Source organism: Echeneis naucrates, chromosome 6 (assembly GCF_900963305.1).
Source record: "Echeneis naucrates chromosome 6, fEcheNa1.1, whole genome shotgun sequence".
Taxonomy (NCBI): domain Eukaryota; kingdom Metazoa; phylum Chordata; class Actinopteri; order Carangiformes; family Echeneidae; genus Echeneis; species Echeneis naucrates.
The window spans coordinates 17,232,668-17,256,504 of record NC_042516.1 but is presented as its reverse complement, the minus strand read 5'-3'; the positions used below and the strand labels follow the sequence as shown (position 1 = coordinate 17,256,504).

Below are 23,837 nucleotides of genomic sequence, written 5' to 3'. Positions count from 1 at the left end.
GTGAAAAACTGAATTTAAGGAAAGAAAATAAAATGTTGTCTACTTCGTTTTCTGTTCAGCCAGCAATGAAAGAGCAGTGAAAATTAAAACTGCAGCTAATGTCATTAGTTATTGTTAATGTGTGAGTACTTCATCATATCCGTTTTTGTGTCTGTGTGTGTTTGTGTATGTTTGTTTTTTAGAAATCTGACATGCCTAATTAGTAAGCGGAGCCAATTCGGGTCTCTAACGAACCAATTATTTAAAAAATTATCAGCAGGCTATTCATTTACATATTTCACCCACAAAGAAACAACTTATCTATCTAGTTTGTGCATACAGTAACACAATACATGCTGGGTATGTAAAGTTTCAAATGCAATCTTAGAAATAATGTCAAATACGAATGCTGTTCAAATTGCGACCGATGTTGTGAACAGACTCTGATGGAAAAATCATTGTGCAATCAGCCCTGTAAATTATTTTTACTGAACTCCATTGAACATTGTTTCAGAGTTTTCTGAGTTCATAATTTATGTGTGTGATAAATATTTTATGGCCCCTGCTGTGCAGAAATAATTGGACTTCAGTCAGTTATTTATCACTTCGGCTGTGATGTTATGAATTTGACCCTTAAGCAGGTGTGTGCATACTTATCAAGACACTTTGGCAGAACATAACGGGCATCATCAGGACATCTTAAGGGCTTATCTTCTTTTTTAGTATTATTAGGCACAAAATTAAATGATTAATCCACAAGGTTCAGGTAAATCAGGCCAAGGACACGATTCACAGTAACGTGTTTTACAATTAACCATCAAAAGTTATGGTTCAGTGGTCGCACTGAATTAAAGGCATTATGTTCACAATATCAACTCCATTTGGATGCAACGTTGTGTAGTTGGATTCGTGTCACCCAGGTGATGTTATTTATTCTTAAAAGCAAATATTGAGGTCTTTTACAGCTTTATGGTAGTTTTTTTCCCTCTGTTTTAAAATATGAACTCTAATAATAATAATATAAAAGATAAGGCACAGCAGTAGCTGCACTGCATACAGGTAGAGATTACAGGTCAAACTGGTTGAAGAAACAATCATTTTATTGTTTCTTCATAATTATTTTATTATTTTTTTTATTATTATTAATTATTTTATCTGTTTTTGCCAAATACATTAATCCAGCCAGTTAAAAACTCAAAGCCTTTTTGAAGATTTTAAATTTGCTCTCCAGCTGAAATCCATAGTTTCAGACATATTCAGACTGAAAATGAAAAAGAAAGATAAATCTTGTTTTTTTTTAACAAACAGCATATATGAGATGGTATTAAAACTTTAGAAAACTACAGTAATGCTACAGTGTTGAACTGTAGCATTACTGTTCAACTGTGTTGAAAATGCAAATAAATAAACTTACTTTAAGATTTTTTTAACCTTTTTTTCTAAGATAACAGTCCTGAAAACATAAAAAGCTTGAGGGTGGTTAATGTAATCTGTTGTTCCATTAAAGAATCTTTTCCAGTCTACATTTACTGTGACAAATTTATAGACTCAGACATTAACATAAAAATGTGCAGAGTAGACTGACTGCAAAATGCAGTCAGTATATATATATATATATATATATATATATATATATATATATTGCGCAATATAAAAAAACTGTTGGTATAACATTATCAACAGTAAAATAAGGAAGAAAACAGATGATGAAGTATTAAGTAAGCAACAAAACAAAACATACTATATGTCATCAAGATAAAATCCCTAATTAATACTGAGTATGTGTGTGTGTGTGTGTGTGTGTGTGTGTGTGTGCACATACACGCACGAGTGTGTGCATGCGTGCTAAGTATATTTAACAAAAACAAACAAAATTGAGAACAGAATCTAAAATCTATCTAAAATAGAGAAGCCAGAAATTGTTTTAGATTAGTTTTAAAGTTTGACAGAGATGGAGAGATGAATTCCACAGCTCTGCACCACAATACTTCTGCTGAAACTGACCCCTTGTGGTGAGATTTTTAGGCAGGTGGACATAACTGGCTTGCCTCGTACTATATTGGCGAACATCAGAATTCAAAGTGAAAACATTATCAAAACACTCAGGCAAAAGATCTTTCCTAAATCTGGCTTTATAAAACGCTTATGTCATACATTTTTAAGAGCTTAAGCTTGTGAAATGGTGGCAAAGACTGAACATGTGCATTTGAAAACGTGGCACATCTGACAAATCTTTTTAGTAGCATGTAGATCCCCCTAAGACTAGTGTCATAAACGGAACCCCATAAATGTTACAGTAACTAATGTATAAAACAAAATAAAACAATAATACAAGGTCAGCAAAGAAGACTTGTGCCAAAGGATTTCATCGCCTTCGTATAAATGAGGTTTCCAACAGAGTTGAACATCAACTAGAACTCCTAAAAACTTCACAACTTGTACCTGCTTGACCTTCATCAATATTTAAAGATGCACTCTATATTTTCTATTACTGTTGAAGATCATGAAGTTAGATTTTTTACATTCAAAGACAATTTGTTAATTTTAAACCAATTGGAGAATTCTCTGAGACCCTTGTCTGCCTCACGTATAAGACAATCAAAGTTTTTGTTTGGCATCACTAAATTAGTATCTTCTGCAAAAAGAATGGGTAAAATGTCTTTAGATACGTTAGCCAAATCATGGATATAAAAAAGAAATAATAATGGTCCAAGAATTGAGCCTTGAGGGACCCCACATTGAATGGTAGTTTTACAACAAACACAAATTTTAAAATATACATATTGCTGCATATTTTTGAGATAATGGCCTTTGAAACCATATCTATCTAGTTTTGACAGTAAAATATGATGATTTACAGTTTTGCAAATGCTTTCAACAGATCCAAAAAAAATACATAATGCATATTCATTGTGATCTTGTGCTGATATGATTTTGTTTACCAGCTGAAGCAGGGCCATGTAAGAGGAGTGATTTCTTTCTAAAACCATACTGATGCGTATAATATTTTATTCAGATCCAGATGCTGCAGAATTCTTTTGTAGACCAATTTCGCTAAAATTTTTGAAAAACAAGGTAAATGATATGGGTCTGTAGTAAAAAGATTGGCATCTTCAGCCTTGTATATAGGAATGACCTTTGCCAACTTCAAATCATCAGGAACTTTACCCTTATCCATGGAGACAGAAAGATGTAGGTTAACAGTTCTGCAAGACACTCTTTCACTTCTTTTATAAGAAAGGCATCAATTTCGTCGTGTCCCACGGCACTGGTGTGGGAATGAGGACCCAAATGCAGCAGCCACAGACTGGGTGTAGAGGTGAAGACACGGGCAGAGAGACACTGGCCAAGGGACAGGCAGACAGGCAGAGAGACAAGCAGCGAGACAGAGACACAACATCACCAGTCACGAGAGAGAGAGAGACACAGGCAGAGACACGGGCAGAGAGGCAGAGACACAGAGAGACACAAAATATAAAACATAAAAAAAACTCAGAACATGAGAAAACAGTGAAACTCAAACCATAACAGAGAAACTCAAAACCACGACAGTGAAACCAAAACCTTGCCAATAATTGGAAATTTCCCAAAAATATAATCTGCAGGATTACACCCTACGTAAGGAATGTTTTTCGCAAGTGAAACACCGATATTAGCAAAGAAGTCATTAAATATACATGTGATATCATGGGGACTAGAATATGTTTCAGCACCATCAGAAAAAGTTGCTTTTTTTTTTTTTTTTTCTTTCTCTGCAACAACTGGCTAATCATCTCCCATGTGTGTTTGATGCTATTGGGTGATTCCTTTAATTGTTGAGAGTAATGGTTCTATTCTGGCCAATCTCAGAAGATGATTGTATCGGTTTTTATTGCTTTTATATAATGCTAGATTTCAAGGCGTTGGTGATAACAAATACTTCTTATACAAATTATTTCTGTTCTTAGAAGATTTATATAATCCTGAGGTGAACCAAGGTTTGCTATTATCGCCACTGCATTTGGGTCTAGCAGGTAACACAAGTGGAAAACATTTGTTAAATACTACATTCAGTGAATGAAAAAAACACTTGGAAGCAGATTCAGCATCTTGACATCTATAAGCATTGAAATGTTATGTTTGTTGAATTTACAATAGGCTGTTTTGCTTCTTATTTGCTTGCTATATTGACCATTAAGCCTAGTAAACTGATATGTAGGAAAATGGTCAGGTAAGTCTGTAACTAGTATTACCTCATTCAAAGAATTGGTAAAAATATTATCAGTCAAAGTAGCCGTTGTATCATTTACTCTGGTGGGTTTACTTATGACTGGACAAGAGTATCGCATTGCTAGTTTCTTAAACTTTCTGAACCTTAGTTGCTCAGTCAACTCTGTAAAACAAAAGAAAGAAAAGGCTGCTCCACTGATGGATGAAGGAATGAATGCTGGTCATTTTGTAAGCAGCTCAGACATCTCGGAGCCAAGTGACATGTCAAGTGATGCTAATTAAACAATTAGCATCACTTGACATGTCACTTGGCGGCTTGAGCAACACTAATGTGTCTCCTCCAACTGTAAAATAGACTTTTCTCATCTGAGAAAAAATAAAAATGCATTCAGTATTTTACCACCGAAGCACTTATACATACCCTGGACAAAAACCTGCTGCTGGGTCTGATTGAATATCCCCTTGTATCCCCTCCATGATCGGCCACCCAGCTCCTCTGAGGCCGTGTAATCTGCTGGAGCGGGCCCCTCCAGTCTGTCTAGTTTGCTAGAATGAATATTAAAACTTAATATGTTACACAGGGTATCATCCACGTTCTGCTAAACGAGTGATAAATGCACAGCAAATACACACTTTGGATTGCACTTTTGTGCTTGGTCCAGATTTGCCCTGCTGGCACTACAACTAATAGAACATCAATTAGAAAATGGATTTATTTATTTATCACAAATAAGACGAATCAAATTAATTTCACTTTGATTTGGCCCTAATCTAAGTTATTTCCATGTATTCTTCATTGTGAGACAATGTCAGGAAGGGAATTAAAGTTATATGATGATATTTTATATTCTATCGGCTACAATAACTTACACAATCTGATTTTTTTTGTCAGGCTTCCTCTTTTGACTTGTTTGCAGAAACATTGTTACTTTTAGCTGTTCTTATCGGTCTGAACTCTTCTTAGCTCTCCATTATCATAATCTGCTCCTTTTGGCTGAAATATGCGGCACATAATTGGACAATCTTTCTGTGGAAATGACGACCACCATCGGGATACTCGTTATCTCTGGTTGGAGCCAGCTCACTCAAAGAAAGCCCGGCTCTGTTGAGCTTCCACCGTAGTACACCCCTCTGGTGTGTTTTGTCTTTATTATTATTCCTGCTCGTATTTACTATCAAAGTTAAACCAAAGAATTGACCTTTCACTGGACAAAACTAAAAGTCCTATACTTGGAAACAATTCATAATCAAATAAACTTAAAAAACTAATGTTAGATGTTAAAAGTCTGTGCATTGACTCCTGGTTCAACAGTATACAGCAACAATAATGATGAAAATGACTATGAAACAAGTTATCGTGGTTTTTGGAAAGAGCGAGCTTCTCTGTGGAAATGAAACTCTCCAGGAATAATGAAATTATTTTTAGAAGAAGCCAAACCCATATTTAAATAACCCTGATCACCAGAAGGAAAACTTAAATGTATGTTTTCTCTATCCTTGAAATAACTTTTTAATACCTAAAATCTGAAAAATGTCTCGTGGGCTGGTCTCTGACTGAAGGCACACTATCAACACAGTAAAAGATTGATTCACTTCACTGAAACTTTCAGTATTCATTGTTATTCAACGCTGATGTGTTGTGAACCATTTTCATGCATTGGAAGTTACCGTATGAGGTTCATAATTTGTGCTACAGCCACTATTCCAACATCCTGCCTCAGTAAACACAAGTTAAATGTCCAAAACGGGTCATACATACCAAATGCCTTTTTCTCCTTTTTATTTTTGGACTTCCTGTCACACTGCCATAGTGCTGTTTCACGTCTCGAACTCTGAGTCACAACTTAACACTGCGTGAGACAGAAAATGCACCACGCACATTTTCCTGTCTTGCCCTGTGGATCAGTTATTCAGATTCAACAAGCCAAGATAGACTAACTGAAACAACCAAAGCTTTGCACCCTCGACCTGATTACCGTTTTCAACACCTGAAACTGATTTAGCTGCTGATTTAGCTGATAATTGTACGTCATTTTGTGAGATGCTGTTTCCCACAGGAAAGTTGACATGTGGTTACTGGTGCGAGGCAAATAAATATTATTATTATTATTTTTTGTATATATATTTTTTTTTTACAAAACATTGGCATCATCAAGAATCATAATTCACACTGTGAGGCGAGATGGGCTGTACTTTTGACTGACAGATAACAGTGGAGAAACAATTTAGTGCTTCACTCAAGCATTTTATTATGAAAAATAAAATTGTGGGCATTACATCTGAGATGAAGTGGCATATGTGTGCCAAATTTGTTTTTATTGGCTAATCATCGTTCAACATTAAGAACATTTCAAATGTAGCTGTGGTTTACTACCAGCTCTGCTATTGGTGTGATTGCAGTTATAAATGAAGCTGAATAATACAGTATAGTATTTGATAATCCATCACAGTAATAAAAGATAAAGTGTTCTTATCACTCACAATGGAAAGTAGAAACGCTGGAGCTTGAGGGTAAAATATGACCGTGGACAATAAACCTCGACGTCGATGATTGAACCATCATAAATAAATTGATAAATGGCTTCCTCGCCTCTTGTTCACTGTGATTTACATAAATGAGTTTGATTTGACAACATGGCACAGAATTACAAATATGTAGCCAACTGTAAATGTGTATACCTTCATATCCTGCACTGTTAATTTAAACTCATTAACCCACAAAATCTGCCCTGAAAGCAGCTGCAACACAAAGCCGAGAGAGAGAGAGTGTGATTTGAGTGACAAACATGAAGGACGTCCAGAAACCATCCGACTCCAGACCACAAAACAAAGACAGGCCAGCTGCTTTAAAATGCCCTCAACAAAGCATTTGCAAATAAATAACAAATAAGAGCTCATTTGAATGAACATGAACATTTAAGAACTTCAGTTTAGGGATTTGGTTAAGTTTAAAACTGCTCAAACTACAAAGAAAAATACTGTCAAAGAACTTAGTGAGATTTTTCTCAAGCAGACAAGGGGAATATGATTTAACTTTAGACTGCAGTCCGGACGACTCTGGTGTAACAACATAAGGATTTTTCAGTCCAAAGGACAAAAATCTTGAGTGAAGGTGGACATGTGTGGATGAAGATGTTATGTAGGTATGTATGCATGTTTTGGTTTATATGTGTGTGTTTGCTCAGTTAATAGGAATTTCTTAGAGGTAGAATTTCTTAGAAGTAGAATGGACGTAAAGGGAGGACCATAAAAGCATTTAAGATTTTTTTTTTTCTCAAGTGAAGATTGCTGTATGTTTTTTTTTTTTTTTGTTTTTCTCTTTAAGATAAATAAATAAATAAATCAAATCAAATCAAATCAAACACCAACTTACAGAAGCAACAGTTTGACATGCTCCTGGCCGCCTGGTGTCGCTGTTTCACTGGATCGGGACATCTCTTTTCTGGTTCTCCCTCCCCGGTGAGGTTAGTCTGTTATTTTGTCACACAGATGCACAGCTCGGTGGGATCCTGGTGTGTTTGGATGTTTGGGTGAGTAAACTCACTGTTGAGATTTTGGTTTGTGTGCCGTGCTGTTGTTGATCACTTCAGAACGCCTTCCTGCTGAGAAAGTCACTTTTTCCTCTTGTTTTTGTCAGCTGTGTGTGTTTTAAGTTTTCCTTCTTCTTTGTCAGAACTTCTAAAACTGACACTAGTTTTTAGCAGCAGGTTTACTGGAATAATTACTAAGAAGGGGGGTTGTTGTGTTGAACTAAAAGGCATTTCTGCTTTTTATCCGCTTTTTGTAGTTGCACACAATGAAAACCTGCAACAAAGCACCTTTCATTGGGAAGCTGATGTATGTCACATTGCTCTCAGGTAGTGCAAACTTCACTTTTCATTGGCTGATTGATTGCAGATATATTTGGTGTGGAATAATACAGATGGTTAATGTTGATTTAAAATGATTAAAATTAAGGTTGTGAAAATCGTTTCAACACCTTTTTTCCCCCCCTCAGTTCTGGAGGCCCAACAGGACAATGAGGTGACGGGGTATCTTGGGCAAGATGTCACCCTGACGTGCCAGTTCAGCCAAAGCTCAGAAGAAGTCAATGTTACACAGAGTCAGTGGGACCTTTTGCAGCCAGACGGAAAGCCAATAACAATAGTTGTTTCTAGTAGCCAGTTTGGAGCTCAGTTTCATGATTCCCCTCTGAAGGGAAAAGCGGAGATTAACGAACAATCACTGATAATTAAAGATCTTGAAAAGAGAGATGAAGGCTTGTATAGGTGCTCTGTTTCAACCTTCCCACTTGGTTCATTTGACACAACAACCAAACTTGTTGTCCGAGGTGAGTATGTAAGGAATTTATGCTGCTATGATGCCAAGCATTATAAGTCTGTTACTGCTCCCAAAGAGCCGGGGTTTTATAATCTAGTAGAAATCTGCCAGATTAACCGCAGTCATGTTTCCTCTCCAGAGCCGTCATCACCAGGGATCATTTCTGCTGTGGTGATTTCTGTCCTGCTGCTTGTTGGAATCATGGCAGCCAGTGTTTACCTAATGTTCATTAAAAGGTGCGTGTCTCTGATGTGTATATTTGTACAAGTACACAATTCAGGTTGTAGAAAATCTTTTTCTTATATATATCTTTATCTAGTTTTTAAAATTTTTGTGATGGTGCAAAACTGTATTAGGGATTGCTGAAATCTATTCACATATTTAACTTCCATCTTGCATTCCTGGATTTTTGCTCTGTTTTATGCAGGCTTGTATCTTCTGAGTGGAGTTCATTCAAAATGTTAACAATGTTGCCATACTTGATTTGGTATAGTGTCACATTTTAGTCACACAGGGATATTCAGTGTAATTAAAACAGAATGTTTTCTGGTCACCAGCCAGTATTTTTTTGCGAGGGGCTTTTATGCCTTAATTCCAGCAACAGGAAGTGGCAGAGAAGCTAACAGGAAGAAGAAGAAGAAGTAGGGAGAGAGAGAAGAATTTCATGCAGAACAGGTCCCCAGGTCAGACTTGAACCACAGTGCTAACCACCTGACTACCTGTGCTGCCCTAACCAGCCAGTATTTTTCAAGTAAAGACATAATGAACAAGTGTAAACTTTATTTTTTGCTTTAAATGATTGTAAACCAAATATTTTCAGACGTGGTTTTGTGGTTGAACAAAAGAAACATTAGTTTCCTTTCTCTTACAGTTTAAATAGTTAGTATAATCATTAGCTGCAGCTGTAGTTTCTTAGATTTGGAAGGAAACTTCCACATCCATCAGGTTTTCTTATACAAGAAAAACTAATTTCCGTGCTTTTGACCTTTTACTCAGGTGTGATTCTTCATGCAGACATCATGTCTTCTGTGGTAGGAACAAAAGTTTTTCCTGAGTCTGTTTCTGAACAGCTGTTTAATTTAGCTTTTACATTGGCCGACTTTATAGCGTTTGTTGTTGTGTTTGTTTTCGTTGAATAGTTTGTCTGTCTCTCTGATACAGGGGATATGGCAGCCGGCGGGGCCAGGTCATCTGTTGTTTTAAAAGACCAGGTGGGCTCAGAGTTGGTTGGAAGCTACATCTCTGAATTCAAGCAGAAGAAGTTTAAGACAGATTATGTTTATTCACTTTTTGGCTCCGATAAAAGAAAGAAATAATTGCTGTTTTTGACATGCAAGATTGTGATGATACAAATGAGCGAGTGAGTTTTCTCTCTCTCTTACTCCTAGGATGTGGTCTACTCTGATGTTAAGTTCAAACCATTCAGCTGTGCAACACCCTCCTCCAACCAACCAACCAACCAAAACACAAACACTATGGATGCCGATGTCACATACGCCAAGGTTGTTTTAGGTCAGCAGCCCAAATCAGGGTAAATAATGGCTTCTGTCATAATTTTGTATCAAATGGAGAAATTATCTGGACATGTATCCACAGATGGCCTTTGTCTTCATCTTTATGCTCTCACATAGTCATTTTCGCGGGCCCATGCTAAACCAAGGGATGACACACGTTTCATCTATAGCCTCACAACAGGAGATATAAAAGACGTGTTGAATGACTGAACGTAGCTTTCTGCAGCGGTGCAGTTCTTAAATAACAAGACAAAGAGTCTTGTTAGCTGCTTTGGCCCTGCTCGTGTCTCTGAGGCGATGATGTTTAGCCGTTTTAATGCTCTCAATTTTCAGTATTGGTTTAGCTTCTTAACGTCTAAAACTAGTTCAAAGGGTTCAAAGGGTGTACCCGAGGCTTACGAGAACGTTTTCAGTTTTGCATGTGTCAGATGAGGAACTAAATTGGCCTTTTGAACTGATGAGGCTGCAGATGGAAAGTTATAAACAGAAAAAATACCTGCCGTGTGTTAGGGAGGCTTGAGTCATCACAGTTGGAACATATCCACCTCCATCAAATTTAACGGTTCCAGTACATAAATACCTAATTGTAGGAAATTACAGGCTTAATCAAACCTGTAATTTCCTACAGATATAGATGTAATCTTGGACTCCTAATCTTGTATACAACATTGTAGGTGCTCCAAGTGAGGTGCTGTTTTGTAATGACATTGAATTTTATCCAACATAGTTTCAGTTCCTTTTTTTGGTAACCACAAAAGGACAGAAAGAAGAAAGGTTGCACAAATGGGGAACTGTATCATATGTCTTTGTTTTTAAGTAACTAAAGCCTGCATTACTTTTTTACTGCAGGTATTAGGATTGACTAATTGGGTATTTATTACATTTTGAAACAAATATGTGTCTTTTCCTTTGAGTCAGTAACTTAGCATTTTCACGTCACATTTAGAGTCAACAGGTTTGAGTTGATTTTATAGATAACATCAGAGACGCAGTCCGTATAATGTCACCTTTGTGTCTTTTATGTGGAGCACTGCTCACTGTCAAAGTCACGCGTCTGTGTCTCCTTTGTGTCTGTGAAATGTATGAATCAACCAGCCGTACCATATTTAAGGATGTTGCAGTCTCATGCTCATACTTGCCTAATGTAAAACGGTGACAAAATATGGCCTCAGAAATTGCAATCATCCATATAATTTCCCGACAGCGTGCAGGGTGAAGGTGCGAGATAATGCCGGTGTGTTATCAGAACAACACTTCAAAACACTTTGTATATTATCTCAAAATCTTTTTAAGGCGAGTGCAAGTTTGGGCTTAAGAGATTTTAATGCAATGACTGAAATGCATGCAAAGTGTCGAAGCTGTAGACAGCCATGACAGAAGTGTATAGTTTTGTTCATTACCTCAACCCTTTCTGTAGAATGTAACTTTGTTAGCGGCTGTATTAAAGTTGTGCGTTTTCCTCAAACTATCTTGATCAGAAGTTTCACATCTCTCACACATGACTCTCATGACAGGAAATATATAAAATAGATGTGCTGTGTGATTGGAAAGTGCTGTGACGGGTCTGCTATGTATGCATGTTATCTGAGACAAATGAAACAGCAGAGACATGCGTCACGGCTGTGCTACTGGAAATTAGCTGCTGTAACCTGCATCCACCAAGTAGCACGATTTTACCACCAAATGAGTCTCTGAGGACAAACAATACGATAAAATACCACTGTTCTGCAAATAAACATTGGTCACATGGCTCAAAACATGTCAAAGAAGTAAGTAAAAACCAAACCAGTAAAAAAAAAGGCTCACAAATGTATTTAAATAAATTCATGACAATTACAATTGCTACATCATGCAGGTGTAAACTAAAACAAATATCATACAGAGGCCATCTGTTAGGCGCACTCTTTTTATTTAGAGACTTGAATTTCCTCTAAGGCTCTGCTTTTCAGACAGTACAGTCCAATGGGGGCTTTTTATGAAGTCTTAAGGAAATGAACTCCACCCATAATTGAGAGAAAACACCACCCTGATGGCACCAAGATAGTTCAAAAAATTAAAGCCTCTCTTGTCTGTGTATTGTACAGAGGCTTTGATTTGATGAAAAGAAAACCATGAACCATGAACAATGGTTATGTCACTATAACCACTTTTACATTCAGGAGAGGATCACAATTAGTGCTGAAAATAAAACTCCTTATTATAAATGTTTTGGTCCATAAAATGGCCGAAAGCAGTAAAAAGTGTTTATCACACCTTTTCATAGTGAAAACACATTTCTCCAACCAACAGACTACAAACTAAAGCTGAAATTAGACATTTTGATTCAAATTGATTAGAACTAATGTTTATCAATCACTGTTGTAGATACTGTATCGCAGACCAAAACCAGACAGTGGTCTGGTTAAAAAAGGGTAGTTGAACAGATGGTACAAATTTTTTTTCTTCTTCTAGTTTTTTCGCTGAAGTTGCCGAAGTTGACTTGCTTCACTTAACTTTACTATCAGAAGCAACCAGGCCAATATTTACAGACAACAAGAATTTGAAATTGCAATGAGTCTCTAATATTTATTTGGTCATCATTCTACATGTTAGACGTCACTGGAGAAGCTTGATTAAGCAATTTTTTAAATCTAGAATTTACTGGTTTATTAACGCACATGATATTTTGTAGACTGGGAGATAATACAGGAAGTTAAGTGGGAAAGATTTATTATAGCACTATAAATCCCAACTAAGATCTTCAGTCAGACAGTCAGTCACACTATTTATATCAAATATTTAAATCAGCTCACGTTCGAAAGCTATTCTGTCTGTCAGACTTAGCTTGTCCAGCGGTGTGTGAGGCTTTGGTTTGTTTGTTCTATTGCTTTGACACAAAATACAACGAAACAACTTAATGGGAACTGTGATGATTAAATGCAGTAAAGACGCCTCTTCTTTGTCAAAGGGTTTGATCTAGTTCAAACCATCCAGATACGATACAGTCCTCCAAACCCAAGCATAGATAAAGATGTCACATATACTCCAATCCAAAAAAGAGATGGATGGGAAAAACACTCACCCACGCACAAAAGTTGATGCACTCACATTGTATTTGGGTATTTTTGTGTCTTACTCAACATATCCTGACAGCCGTCAACAGATCATCTTATGTTTTACAAAACTGGTGTTGAAAAAACACCAACTGAGCATTTGTCAAACTCTGAATGTCTGTGTGTAACCCTAACCTTTTCCTTCCTGCCGACTGCTGCAGAATTTCTGCATTTTTTTTCCAAACCTCAAAAACAAGAATCAGTTTTCAAACTAATATTATATACATCAAACAAGTGGCTCCAAACTTTATATGCTTGTGATCATTTTAAAAAAGTATATTTGGGGCTCTTGGGATCACATAAAATAAGTTGCTTCTTCTACCACACGTGCCAAAATGTTTTACAGTAACACTTACACAGTTTAGAAATGACAAAATTTTTATAACGTCAACCAGAACTTTGTGATTATTTCTACTTTCATAAACAAGTAATGATTTTACAATGATTCTGATTCATCTTGAAATGCAGCAGTGACACCTCAACCAAACTTAACAAAGCAAAGACGCGTATCACCATGGGGCTGTTTGAATATTTTTATTCCAAAAGAAGTTGGTGTGTCTATAGGTTTGAACAACTGGGCGATCTGTCTGAAGAACATTGTACTTTCATCCCGAAGCCTCCCATCGCCCACCTTTCGCCCACAACGACACTATAGAACCTCTCTCGTCAATAGGAATAATAACAACAATTTAATCATAATATTCATCATCAGTTTTAATAATCCATTTAGCACTAGTATAGAAATATGAAAAAAATATCAAAGAAAAGAACATAAAAGTAAACAAAAAAGCTTGTTTTGTATGCATGACTGTTTAGATACCCTGTCTGAATTTGTTTTGTGACCCTCCCTTCCCTTTTATAATAATGCTCTGCTGATTACAAATGCTTCCAGTTGATGGTTTAAAGCTGTTAATAGCCACTTCATGGCTATAAGATGCTGTCAGATATCAAGTTTGGTGAAATCAAATACAGAACAAACCAAAGAAAACAAGGAGACAAATTAAAGCCAAACAAACAAAGAAACAAACAAAAACAAAAACCAACCAGTGAGTCAAATTAATTCATTCATCTTCTACCGCTTATGTGTTCCCAGGATGCATCCCAGCTCACATTGGGGAGGGCGGGGTCACCAGTTCGTCACTGGGCCAACACACAGAGACAGACAGGACAACAACCACTCACACTCAGACCTACGGACAGTTTAGAGTCAGCAGTTAACTTAAACTTTGGACGGTGGGAGGAAACCCACGGAAGCACGGGGAGAACATGCAAACTCCACACAGGAAGCGCCCAGGCCGGGGAACTGAACCCACAACCTCCCATTGTGGGGCAACAGTAACCGCTACGCCGCCGTGCTTCCCCCCTGTCAGTCAAATTCAGGCCTTCTTCTGCTCACCACCATCGTTCAGGGAAATAACAAACAACTGTTTGGAAACAATGTTCAACAATCATTCACAACAGCGCTGAGAAATTAGCATCACTGCAAAATGTATAATTTCTTTCCAGCAATGCAATGTTAGTCAGAATGACAATCCTGGATTGCCTCTATTGGCGACTTTGAATGTTACCTTGAAAAATTTGTATTACTGCTGAATGTAGATCAGGGATCATGTTGTCGCTGCTGCACCAGCTGATCCTGCACTTTGAGTCGATTGCAGATGATAGCATGAAGCGTCACTGATAAAGAAAGCAGCTGGTATGTAAACAAAACATGGGAGACTCAGGGCTCTCCAGAGATTACAAAGTGAGGATAAGGGGACAAACTGTGATTCCAAACTAGGAAATGAAGTGAAATGTTTTGATGAAACTCCCTTTTCAAGAACTGAGAATCAGCAGCTGAAAAGAATGCCATTCAAAACCTCTGCTGTCAGGCAATCACACGATGAACAGCAAATATGAATGGGTTGATGGGAATTTGGCAACATCTTGCATTAAGAACATTACATCAGCCAATTCTAAAATCTTGGATGTCAGTGTTTCAAACAGAATGCCATTTTGGAACAAATATGCATTAATTATAAGCAAAAGCGTGTATCCAGCCATACTCTTATGTGGTATAAAACAGAAACAGAATATTTTAGGAACTGATTAGGCAACATTGATACCCTGTCACATGATTCTGGGATAAATATTGTAGATGAAGTAACGAAAACACACTGAATAAGCAGTTTAGCAGGATGGAGTTGCGTCTGCAGGGACCCTTTCATCATGGTGGCAAATCACAGAAAACACAGCTGCAACGCACAAAAATCATATAGCTTGGATTGAATCAGATGAATCCAAGAGGAAATGATGCAACTGCAAATTCCTGATAGGTGTTTTACTGTCACAGCCAAAACGTTTGTTCCCCCGACACATATTAATTCAAAACACAGTCATATTCCTTTCTTCCTTTTTGAAAAGGTATATTCCCCCAACAGCTGGGCTCTACAGTTTTTAGAAAACATTATTCAAACAGGATTAAAAAGTGTATTTCTCACCACGCGTTTCAGCTGCGGAATAATATGCTTGTGTGTAAACATGGTAACAGGATGCTATTTGGGTATTTGGGACTGACTCAAAGGAAGATGGTTTATGTAGATGGCAGTGACTGAACATGCCACAGCGTGGCAGCTCAATGAGCGCTGAGAGACTTTAGGCATCAAATTGGCATAGAGGAACACAGTACGTCAGGCTTCAGCTACTTACGAGGCAGCTCTAAAAAAAAAAAACAAAAAAAAACAGGCTGTTGTGATCTATTCATGGTATTTTTTGACATTAAGAAATACAAATCCAGATGTATGACAAAACATTCACAGTGGCAGATCAGTTATCTGATGCAAGTCTGTGAAAAATGACTTTCATTCCCCAAATCACTTTGGAGGTCAGGAATCGATGGGAGAGATCAACAGCAGTAATTTGAAGTGTCCCCAGATTTAAAGTGAAAATGCTCAACATTGCAATCCAGCAGTTCACTCCTTTAAGCACTGTAGCTTATATACTGATGTGTTCAGATGGTTTTAGATGGCTGTAACATAAACCACATAATTAAAAGAGACCTAAATCTCGACCCAGTCTGGAATGAAAAACATGTATTTCTGCTAAATTTATTTATCAGCATGTTTCAACCACCTCCTGAATGTGTCCCCAGCCACTGAGGGGAGTAATTAGGCAATCAAAAGCTTGACACAATATTGACAAGGCTGTGTTGAGTCTATCACTTTGGTAGGAGCCTCTACAGTATACAGCCAAGTCTGTCTGTTGAACAGAGAACTGCAGCTACAGCCTCCTGGCGCATTAACAAGCCCCTTAAAAGATGCCCAGAATTAAAAGATCCGGACAGATCTAATAATGGAAGCAGTTCAGTTAGGGATTTCTCATTCAAATCCGGTAGTGTCCTTTACACTCTCTCTATCGCCTCTCGTTCTGCTGCTCTCTATCTTTCCGTTCTGGCTCTGCCTTGTCCGTGCTCTCTATCTCTTCTTACGCTGTGTGAACAGAGGTGAAGAAGAAGTAGAGGCTTGGCAGGCATTACCCAGGATAACAAGGGACATTAATTTCACATTTCAAAGCCCTCGCTCAGTCTCTCCTCCTCTCTCTCTCTTTGTAGCTGATTTTCTAACACTGGTAGAAGGTTGCTGTTGCTGGGTACAGTACATGTCTCTACTCACAGTGAGTAGTTACCGACAGACTAACAGAAAGCACAGATTTCGACACACACACACACACACACACGCACACACTAAGGAAAGGCGGGCCGAGAGTTTCCACTGCTGTTGTTTGCATTATGCTGCCTTTTAAGTCTTTTTTTTTTCCCCACATTCTCAGGTATCACCCAGAAAGCAGCTATGGGGCACAGGGAGGGACACAAAACTCTTGCGCCATATTCAGTTTTTTTTTTTTTTTTTAGTATGTTATAATCCAACATATTGTCACACATGGTCTGTTTAACTTTGTAATTCCCACTTAGAACAATGGTAACAAAATGATAGAGACAATAAAGAAACAAACAAAACAAGAAATAAATCTCTGGTAGTCTTTTAGTTGCTGATTTAAATCACATACAGATAGAGTATGTCCTCCAACACAAGGCTTCATTTTACTAGAGGGGCAGGTAGCTTCCAGGGAAGTGTCTGTGGAAGAAAACCAGTGCCCTCAAATCTAAATTTGAAGTCAGAGGGGAGTAAGGAGAGGAAAAGGAAGCCAGTGGAAGCCATCATCCAGTCGTGCATTTCCACTCACATTTGTCCGAGCAGAACTGTTCTTCAGAGTCCACAACTGAGGCTTGAACTGTTCAGTATCTCACTGTGCATGTCACCAGTTGTGTGTCTGTAAGTGTCAAGCTCAACTGGAGAAAGGATTTCACTTTTCCCTTTTAATTCTCCTTTTGAAGGGCATCTCATTCTCCATTTGAGCTTTTTCCCTGTAATACTCCCCCTCTGTTGTCCTCTGGTCGATTTCGGCTGAAGAAATCACCAGTGTTTCTGTCAGCAGCATAAACATCCATCCGTCACATCATTCACTAGCTGCGGCCCTCTCTCGCCCCACCCGCTGATTTTGGTCTCAGTCCTGGTCTGCCAGTAGGTCTGTGGTGTTGTTCTGTGGAGGTGGAAGAGGTCTGGGAGTATGAGGTGGGGGGCTGTGATGTAGCCTCCTTGGACTGGGCCCCCCTCCACCCTCACTGTCTGTGTTGGATGAAGATGGAGGTGGGGGTGGGGGTAGCCTGGGAAGGGGGGCTGATGAAGGTGGTATCCTTGTTGAGGTTGATCCTATACTAATGCCTGATCTCAGGTTCTGGATCCTCCGGCACTCCTGGCAGATCCTCACGTGGGTGCAGCTGCGAGCTGGCAGCATCACAGGGGTGGGGGCTGGTGGAGGAGGGGTGGTGTTGGCTCCCAGCGGATCATCAAGGATCCGCTGTGGTCCAGGACCCAGGTCTGAGGGCCCGGTCCCCCCTACTCCTCCTCCAGCTCCACCTGTCAGGGGGCCAGCTCCACTATAGAGCTTGCCATTGCTAAGGCGCATCTCCCGCACCAGACGCAGGGGCCGAGGGGCCCCCAGAGCTATGCGTGTGGGGTGGCGCAGGGCTGCTGAGCTGCTGAGGGGCCGGCGACGGCGCATACGGGAGCTCTTCTTACAGGAGACGGCGTTTCGGAACTCTGTGATCATCTCCTGACAGACAGACACCTAAAGAAGAAAAGGAAGGAGGAAAGAAGAAGAGACGGAAGGGAAGGAAAAAGGAAGGAAGGGGGGCGCAGAGGTAGGAGGGGTGCCACAGCCAAAGTAGGCAGGCAGCAGAACAAGACAGTGGTAAGGCAGTACATAAATTGGAGAGCAGAGGGAAAGCAAAAAAAAGAATTAAAGGAAAAGCAAAAAAAAGAAAAAAAAAAAAAGGAATGAGACGGAAAACACACAATAAGGCATGGTAAAGGAAGAGTCGCAGGAGAAGCGAAGGCACAGACATTAACAAACAGAGGGATGGTTGGAAAACAAAAAGAGAGGAGGTGATGGGGGAGGATGTGGAGATGGATAGAGATGGGAGAATATCCAAGGAGCAGAGAGAGTTATTACAATCCAAACACACAAAACACCAAAATGTTGTTTAGTTTATGGGCACTTCATTATGACACTATGCACTATGAACGGACAGGCAGGCCTGCAAACTCAGGGGCACATACACAAAGGCACACCTTGACACACGCACGCCCACACACACACACCAACCCATAAATTATTTTCTTCATTCCAACAGTATGACTACTGTAATTTACACACGTGATGAACAAAATGCATCAACATGTCCACTACAGACAAACAACATTCTCACTGAAATTATAATAAAAAATTGTGTGCTCACATAGACAGAAACAGTACTCATTATCGGAGAACAGACACTGATGGCCGAATGACAGGAGGTGTGTGTGTGTGTGTTTGAGAGAGAGAGAGAGAGAGAGACAGAGGGAGACACACAGTGAGATGGGAAGAGGTAATCCAAGAATGGAAACGAAGAATACCAGCGTACATGTGAGGCATGTAAAAGAAGATACATCATGACATTTAATGCCAGGGAAAAAGATCACACTACTTCTTTATGCAAGCAAATATTGGCATTTCTCAATATTGCTTATCTGTACCATCAAGTTTAGCTCACAAACACTGACTGCCATACTGTTAAACACCGAACACTAAAGAGGCACAATGACTTCATAACAGGCTTACATGCAAAGTGAAATCAAATTCTACATCTGTTTATATCATTTTTAGACGCAACAGCAGTTCAGAGCTGCACGCTTCCACCATTCCTCTCATCCGACATGCACGTAACACATCGAACCTCAAATGTTATTGCACACATAAACAAAGACATATCGAATGGGGACAACAGCTGAATAAAATTCTACACACTCTCTCACAAAAACACACAATATACACACAAAACAACGTAATAAAAAGGGTTGGCGGGATGCCATGGGAACCTACTGGGGTGTGTCTGTGGGATCGGCGAGGGCAGGTATGGGGGCATACCTCATCAGTCTCTGCCGAGCGGCGTGTTGACCATACAAACTCCATAATGGCCACAAACACGGCAATAATGAGGCCGCAGATCAGCACCACGAAGATGCCCCCGATGTTCTCCATGCCAAGACCTGAGAGTGGGCAGACATTAATGCACATGAGTAAACATAATCTTTAAGGGGCATCTTACAAGTCAAAGTCAATTTATGAATTCCAGGGCCGATTACACAGCCTGTATAATGATTTCTGCTAGCTGCCCAAATAAAGGAATAGTCCACCATTTTGGAAAGTGCCTTAGAGGAGAGGCTCAATAAAAATGAAGTCAGAGAAGTCAGAAGCAGTTGAAGACTCAAAGCAGTCTTCCTAAAGGTAACACATTCAGCTTTACAGCTGGAGGTTTTATGAGGGGTTATGTTAAAAACTACTTCTAGCAAGTGACTCCCCGAGAAGTTCAAATTTTTTTTTTTTTTACAGATTACACAAAATAGATGTAGTGTGCTCATTAGTGAGCTTTAGTAGTACTGAGAGCCAAATTCTGTGACCTTTGGACAGAGCCAGGTGCGCACCCATTTCTCACCTAGTGGAGTGCATAGCATTAAGGCTTAGTCCTACTGCTGCGGCCCAGGTATGAGTCTGACCTGTGGCCCTCTGCTACATGACATCCCTCTCTCTATCTCTCCCTTTCCTATCTCTCTGTCACTGTGGCAATTAAAAACCTTGTAAAAAATATATAACCAGCAGTGGCCTCACATTTACTGTACTGAGTGGAATTAATCTTCTCATGTAACTCGTCTGCCGTTGAAAGAACAGAAGAGTTGTAGAATTACTTTTGTAATGTTGTGTTGGGCTTGGAGTAAAATTTTCAAAAGCATTTTTTAAAGTCCAGCAAGGAAATTGTAGCGAATTATTATAGAAATTAGATATTTTTTGCATTACGGGAAGTACAGTTTACAGTATTTAGCTTATTCCTAAAAAAAAAATATCATAATTTCACCATCGTTTCAAATGTCACCATTAATTTTCCCAACTTAGATGCTTACAAATCAATGGTGTGCTTTTCTAATTGCAAAAAAATCAATTAACAAATTTATTTGACCTACGGTGACGCAGCTGAGTGAGTACCAGAATTATGATGCCATGAAATACTTAGTGATGCTCAGTGATGCTGAAAAACCGGGCATGTAGTTCTTTGCTCGTTATTAAAACATTTTCTTTTTTTCATTTCAGTCAGTCTTTTTTCATTTATGCAAACCTAACACCCGTGCATAAACATTTACCATACACACATATAGAAAATCATCACCTCTAATAAAATTCCTGTTACGCTTAACCAGAGACAAACAGGAGAAAATTGGAAGTATGGACTGCACTAAGCATCCTTCACAAGGACATTAGGTTAGGCACGAGCCATTAGCAGCACTGTAGCACAGAGCGAAGAGACTGTTATTGCGGACATTAGAGAAAAGAAGGGTGCAGAGACAGGCAGCTGCAGTCAACTGACCCTTGGCACGGTGGTCCTCCTCTTTGGGACATTGGCCTCCCTCCCACCACCTCCTCTTCAGTATCTCCAGCCTGTTATTCTCCTGCAGCTGGAGAATGGCCAGTGTGATCTCATCTCTGAACGGAGAGCCTGGCAAATGACAAGAAAGCAAGGATAAGCGGAAGTGGCAGAGGATGGAAAAAATTGGGTTAAAAAAAAAAAGGCCCAGCCAAGAGAGTTATTACTTTAGAACAGAAAAAAAAAGAAATGAGAAAAATGTAAGGGAAAGGGCGCAGAGGCAAGAAAGGCAAGAATTACTGTCACAGCCTTGAGATGCCTATGAGTGATCTTATGCGGAGAATAAAGAGAGGATTAGTGAGAGATAAAGAGCAAGATAACACCCAGACAGAGCCCAGTGGTACAGCTGCTGGTCAGACACCGTATGAAGCACAGTACTTATGAACAAGACACTGTAGAGGATTAAATAGGTCGTTCAGCAAACAAATATTTTCACAGATATTCTACAGTTGTTTTTTAGAGCCGTGACCTGCAGGAAGGAAGCATGTTCAGTGTTGTGTGAATTTATAAGAGTGGCAGGGATGCAGTTAATGTAAAGACACCACTAAAGCTGATCACCCTAAAATATAAATGAGCACCATAACCTGTCCTACAGCAGTGCTAGCTGCCATCCTCTGTGAGATGCTATAAATCACTTCCTATCATCTCAAACACACACACACACAATAATACAGCCCCCGACCTCCTATCTACACAACCATCTGCTAACCTCTGAGTTAATATCACCCCCAACAGCTGTTGTGCATTGTGCATTTCTGATATGTCATCAGATGTGTCTGCTTTGCAACTCTGTTTAGCATAATCGATCTCATGCAGGTGCTTGTGCCTCTTCCAGTTGACATTATCGTTCTTTTTCTCGACGAGGGGCACCGTTTTGGATCAAAGATAACTTCTCATCAAACATGCTCGCTCATGGGATGTCAAATTCTCTGCCAAAACTCATGTTGTAACTGTTCACCAGCGAAGCATGTTTAATACACACCTTTTTCTCAAAGAGGTTACTGGGGGCTACAGAGTAGCTCCCAGAATAATGACGGCATATCACAAAATTCAGTTTCTGTGAATGGACACAACCTTGAGTTCAAATATTACAGAGCAAGTTCTTTAAAAGTAGCATTTACACGTTATTTGTGTTATAAATTATAGAATTTTTATCAGTAGGTTTTACATGAAGAAGGCTTAACTTCTATGTTATATGGTGGTTATGATGCTTCTGTCTCCAGGAATATGAGTAATTTGTACTCCTTGTTCTTTGCAGTGTTACTGTTTTCCTCTCACACCATGACAGAAGCCCTGTTACATTTGTAGACGATGTTTGAGCTGGATGTCTGAGGTGACTGTTAAGAGGACTTGAATGCATGAATAACACCGTGAGATCAATCCCTCAAAAGGGTGATTCCCTGTCTAGAGGTCAGAGCTTACACAATGGAGCCTCGTGGTGAATCTAAGCAGCTATGAGATGAAGAAGTGAGGGGGGGCTTAAGAAAATCAAAATTCTGTAGTAGATGTACATGGATTTTCTTTTCTTTTATTTCATTTTTCTTTTGGAATTCTGTGTTTCTCTGGGCATCAAAACGGTCTAATGAGCGATGTTGCTTCATATTAATGGATCACAAACACAGAACTCTGGGAGCTACTTCACATTTCTGATCCTGGTTTAAAATTTGAGTAACATGTCACAGCCATTTCTTTGATATGGAACTCCATAAACCAAACATCTGAAACATATATATCCCTACTTCAATTACTACCATAATCTATTCTTTTCCCTTCATGTAAGAGGTACTGTATGGCACAGGTATAATAAAAGGCTACAGCAGCGTTTGGAACAAAAAAGGATCAGTGATACATTCACAGTGTTACAGTTGATTTCAGGCCTTTACTGACAAAACACAGGTCGAATGAACGCCATGGCAGCTATATTTGGGACCATATGCAGCCTTTAAACTGCTGATGAGGTCAATTCCAGGTTTAGACCTTCAGGCAAGTCATCAGAGTCAAAGAGACTAAAGGCAATTGAGCATTTGAGGTGTGAATTAGACAAGATAAAATCAATATTGATGTTTCAATCTCTACAACGCGATGCCTACATTCATTACAATATTTTAAACTGCATGGACATGTAATTTCCTTTTGGTTGGGTTTTTACGATTCGTTTCAATCTTTTACTTGTTTGATGACATAGTAGTAGCTCAGAAATAATAAAAGTCTTAGTCCATACTCTTTGTATATCATATCATATCATATCATATCATATCATATCATATACATGTATGTGAATTTTACACTTTTTTTATATAATTAAATATAGTGAAAATAGTTCTGAGAAATTGTAATTTTGAGTTATTACCCAGTGGCATGCCAATGCCGTAGCCCTTGGTGTCCAGGAGGCCTCCTATCTGTGTGAGATTACAGTTGAGGCCGCGGTGGTATTCATTCATGGTGCTCTCCATCAGAAAGGCATACTTGGAGTTGAGCACGCGGGCGATGCCTTCCTCTGTGCTTTTCACAAACACACTGGGCTGCTTAGAGTTCATGTAGTTCCACATCCGCTGGTAGGTCTGGTAACGAGAGTTCTGCAGACGGACGAAAAGACGAGAAATTCAACACTGACTACAGAAGTCACTCTAGGAGCCGCCCAACATGCTCTGACATCTGTGTTTTAAGAAA

The 23,837-nt window shown here is 39.1% G+C and overlaps 1 protein-coding gene across 1 annotated transcript in view; it reads right to left on the bottom strand.

Annotated features, from left to right (window-relative positions):
- Positions 1-17,145: 17,145 nt before the first annotated feature.
- grik5 (glutamate receptor, ionotropic, kainate 5) overlaps positions 17,146-23,837 on the bottom strand; it is a 29,466-nt gene continuing 22,774 nt past the window's right edge. Inside the window, exons 16-19 of the mRNA XM_029503934.1 lie at positions 23,518-23,743; positions 21,111-21,239; positions 19,574-19,740; positions 17,146-18,280 (exon numbers count right to left, since the gene is read on the bottom strand). Of these exons, the coding sequence (XP_029359794.1) occupies positions 17,657-18,280; positions 19,574-19,740; positions 21,111-21,239; positions 23,518-23,743 (1,146 nt within the window). The 3' untranslated portion in view covers positions 17,146-17,656. The remainder of the gene's footprint in view (positions 18,281-19,573; positions 19,741-21,110; positions 21,240-23,517; positions 23,744-23,837) is intronic.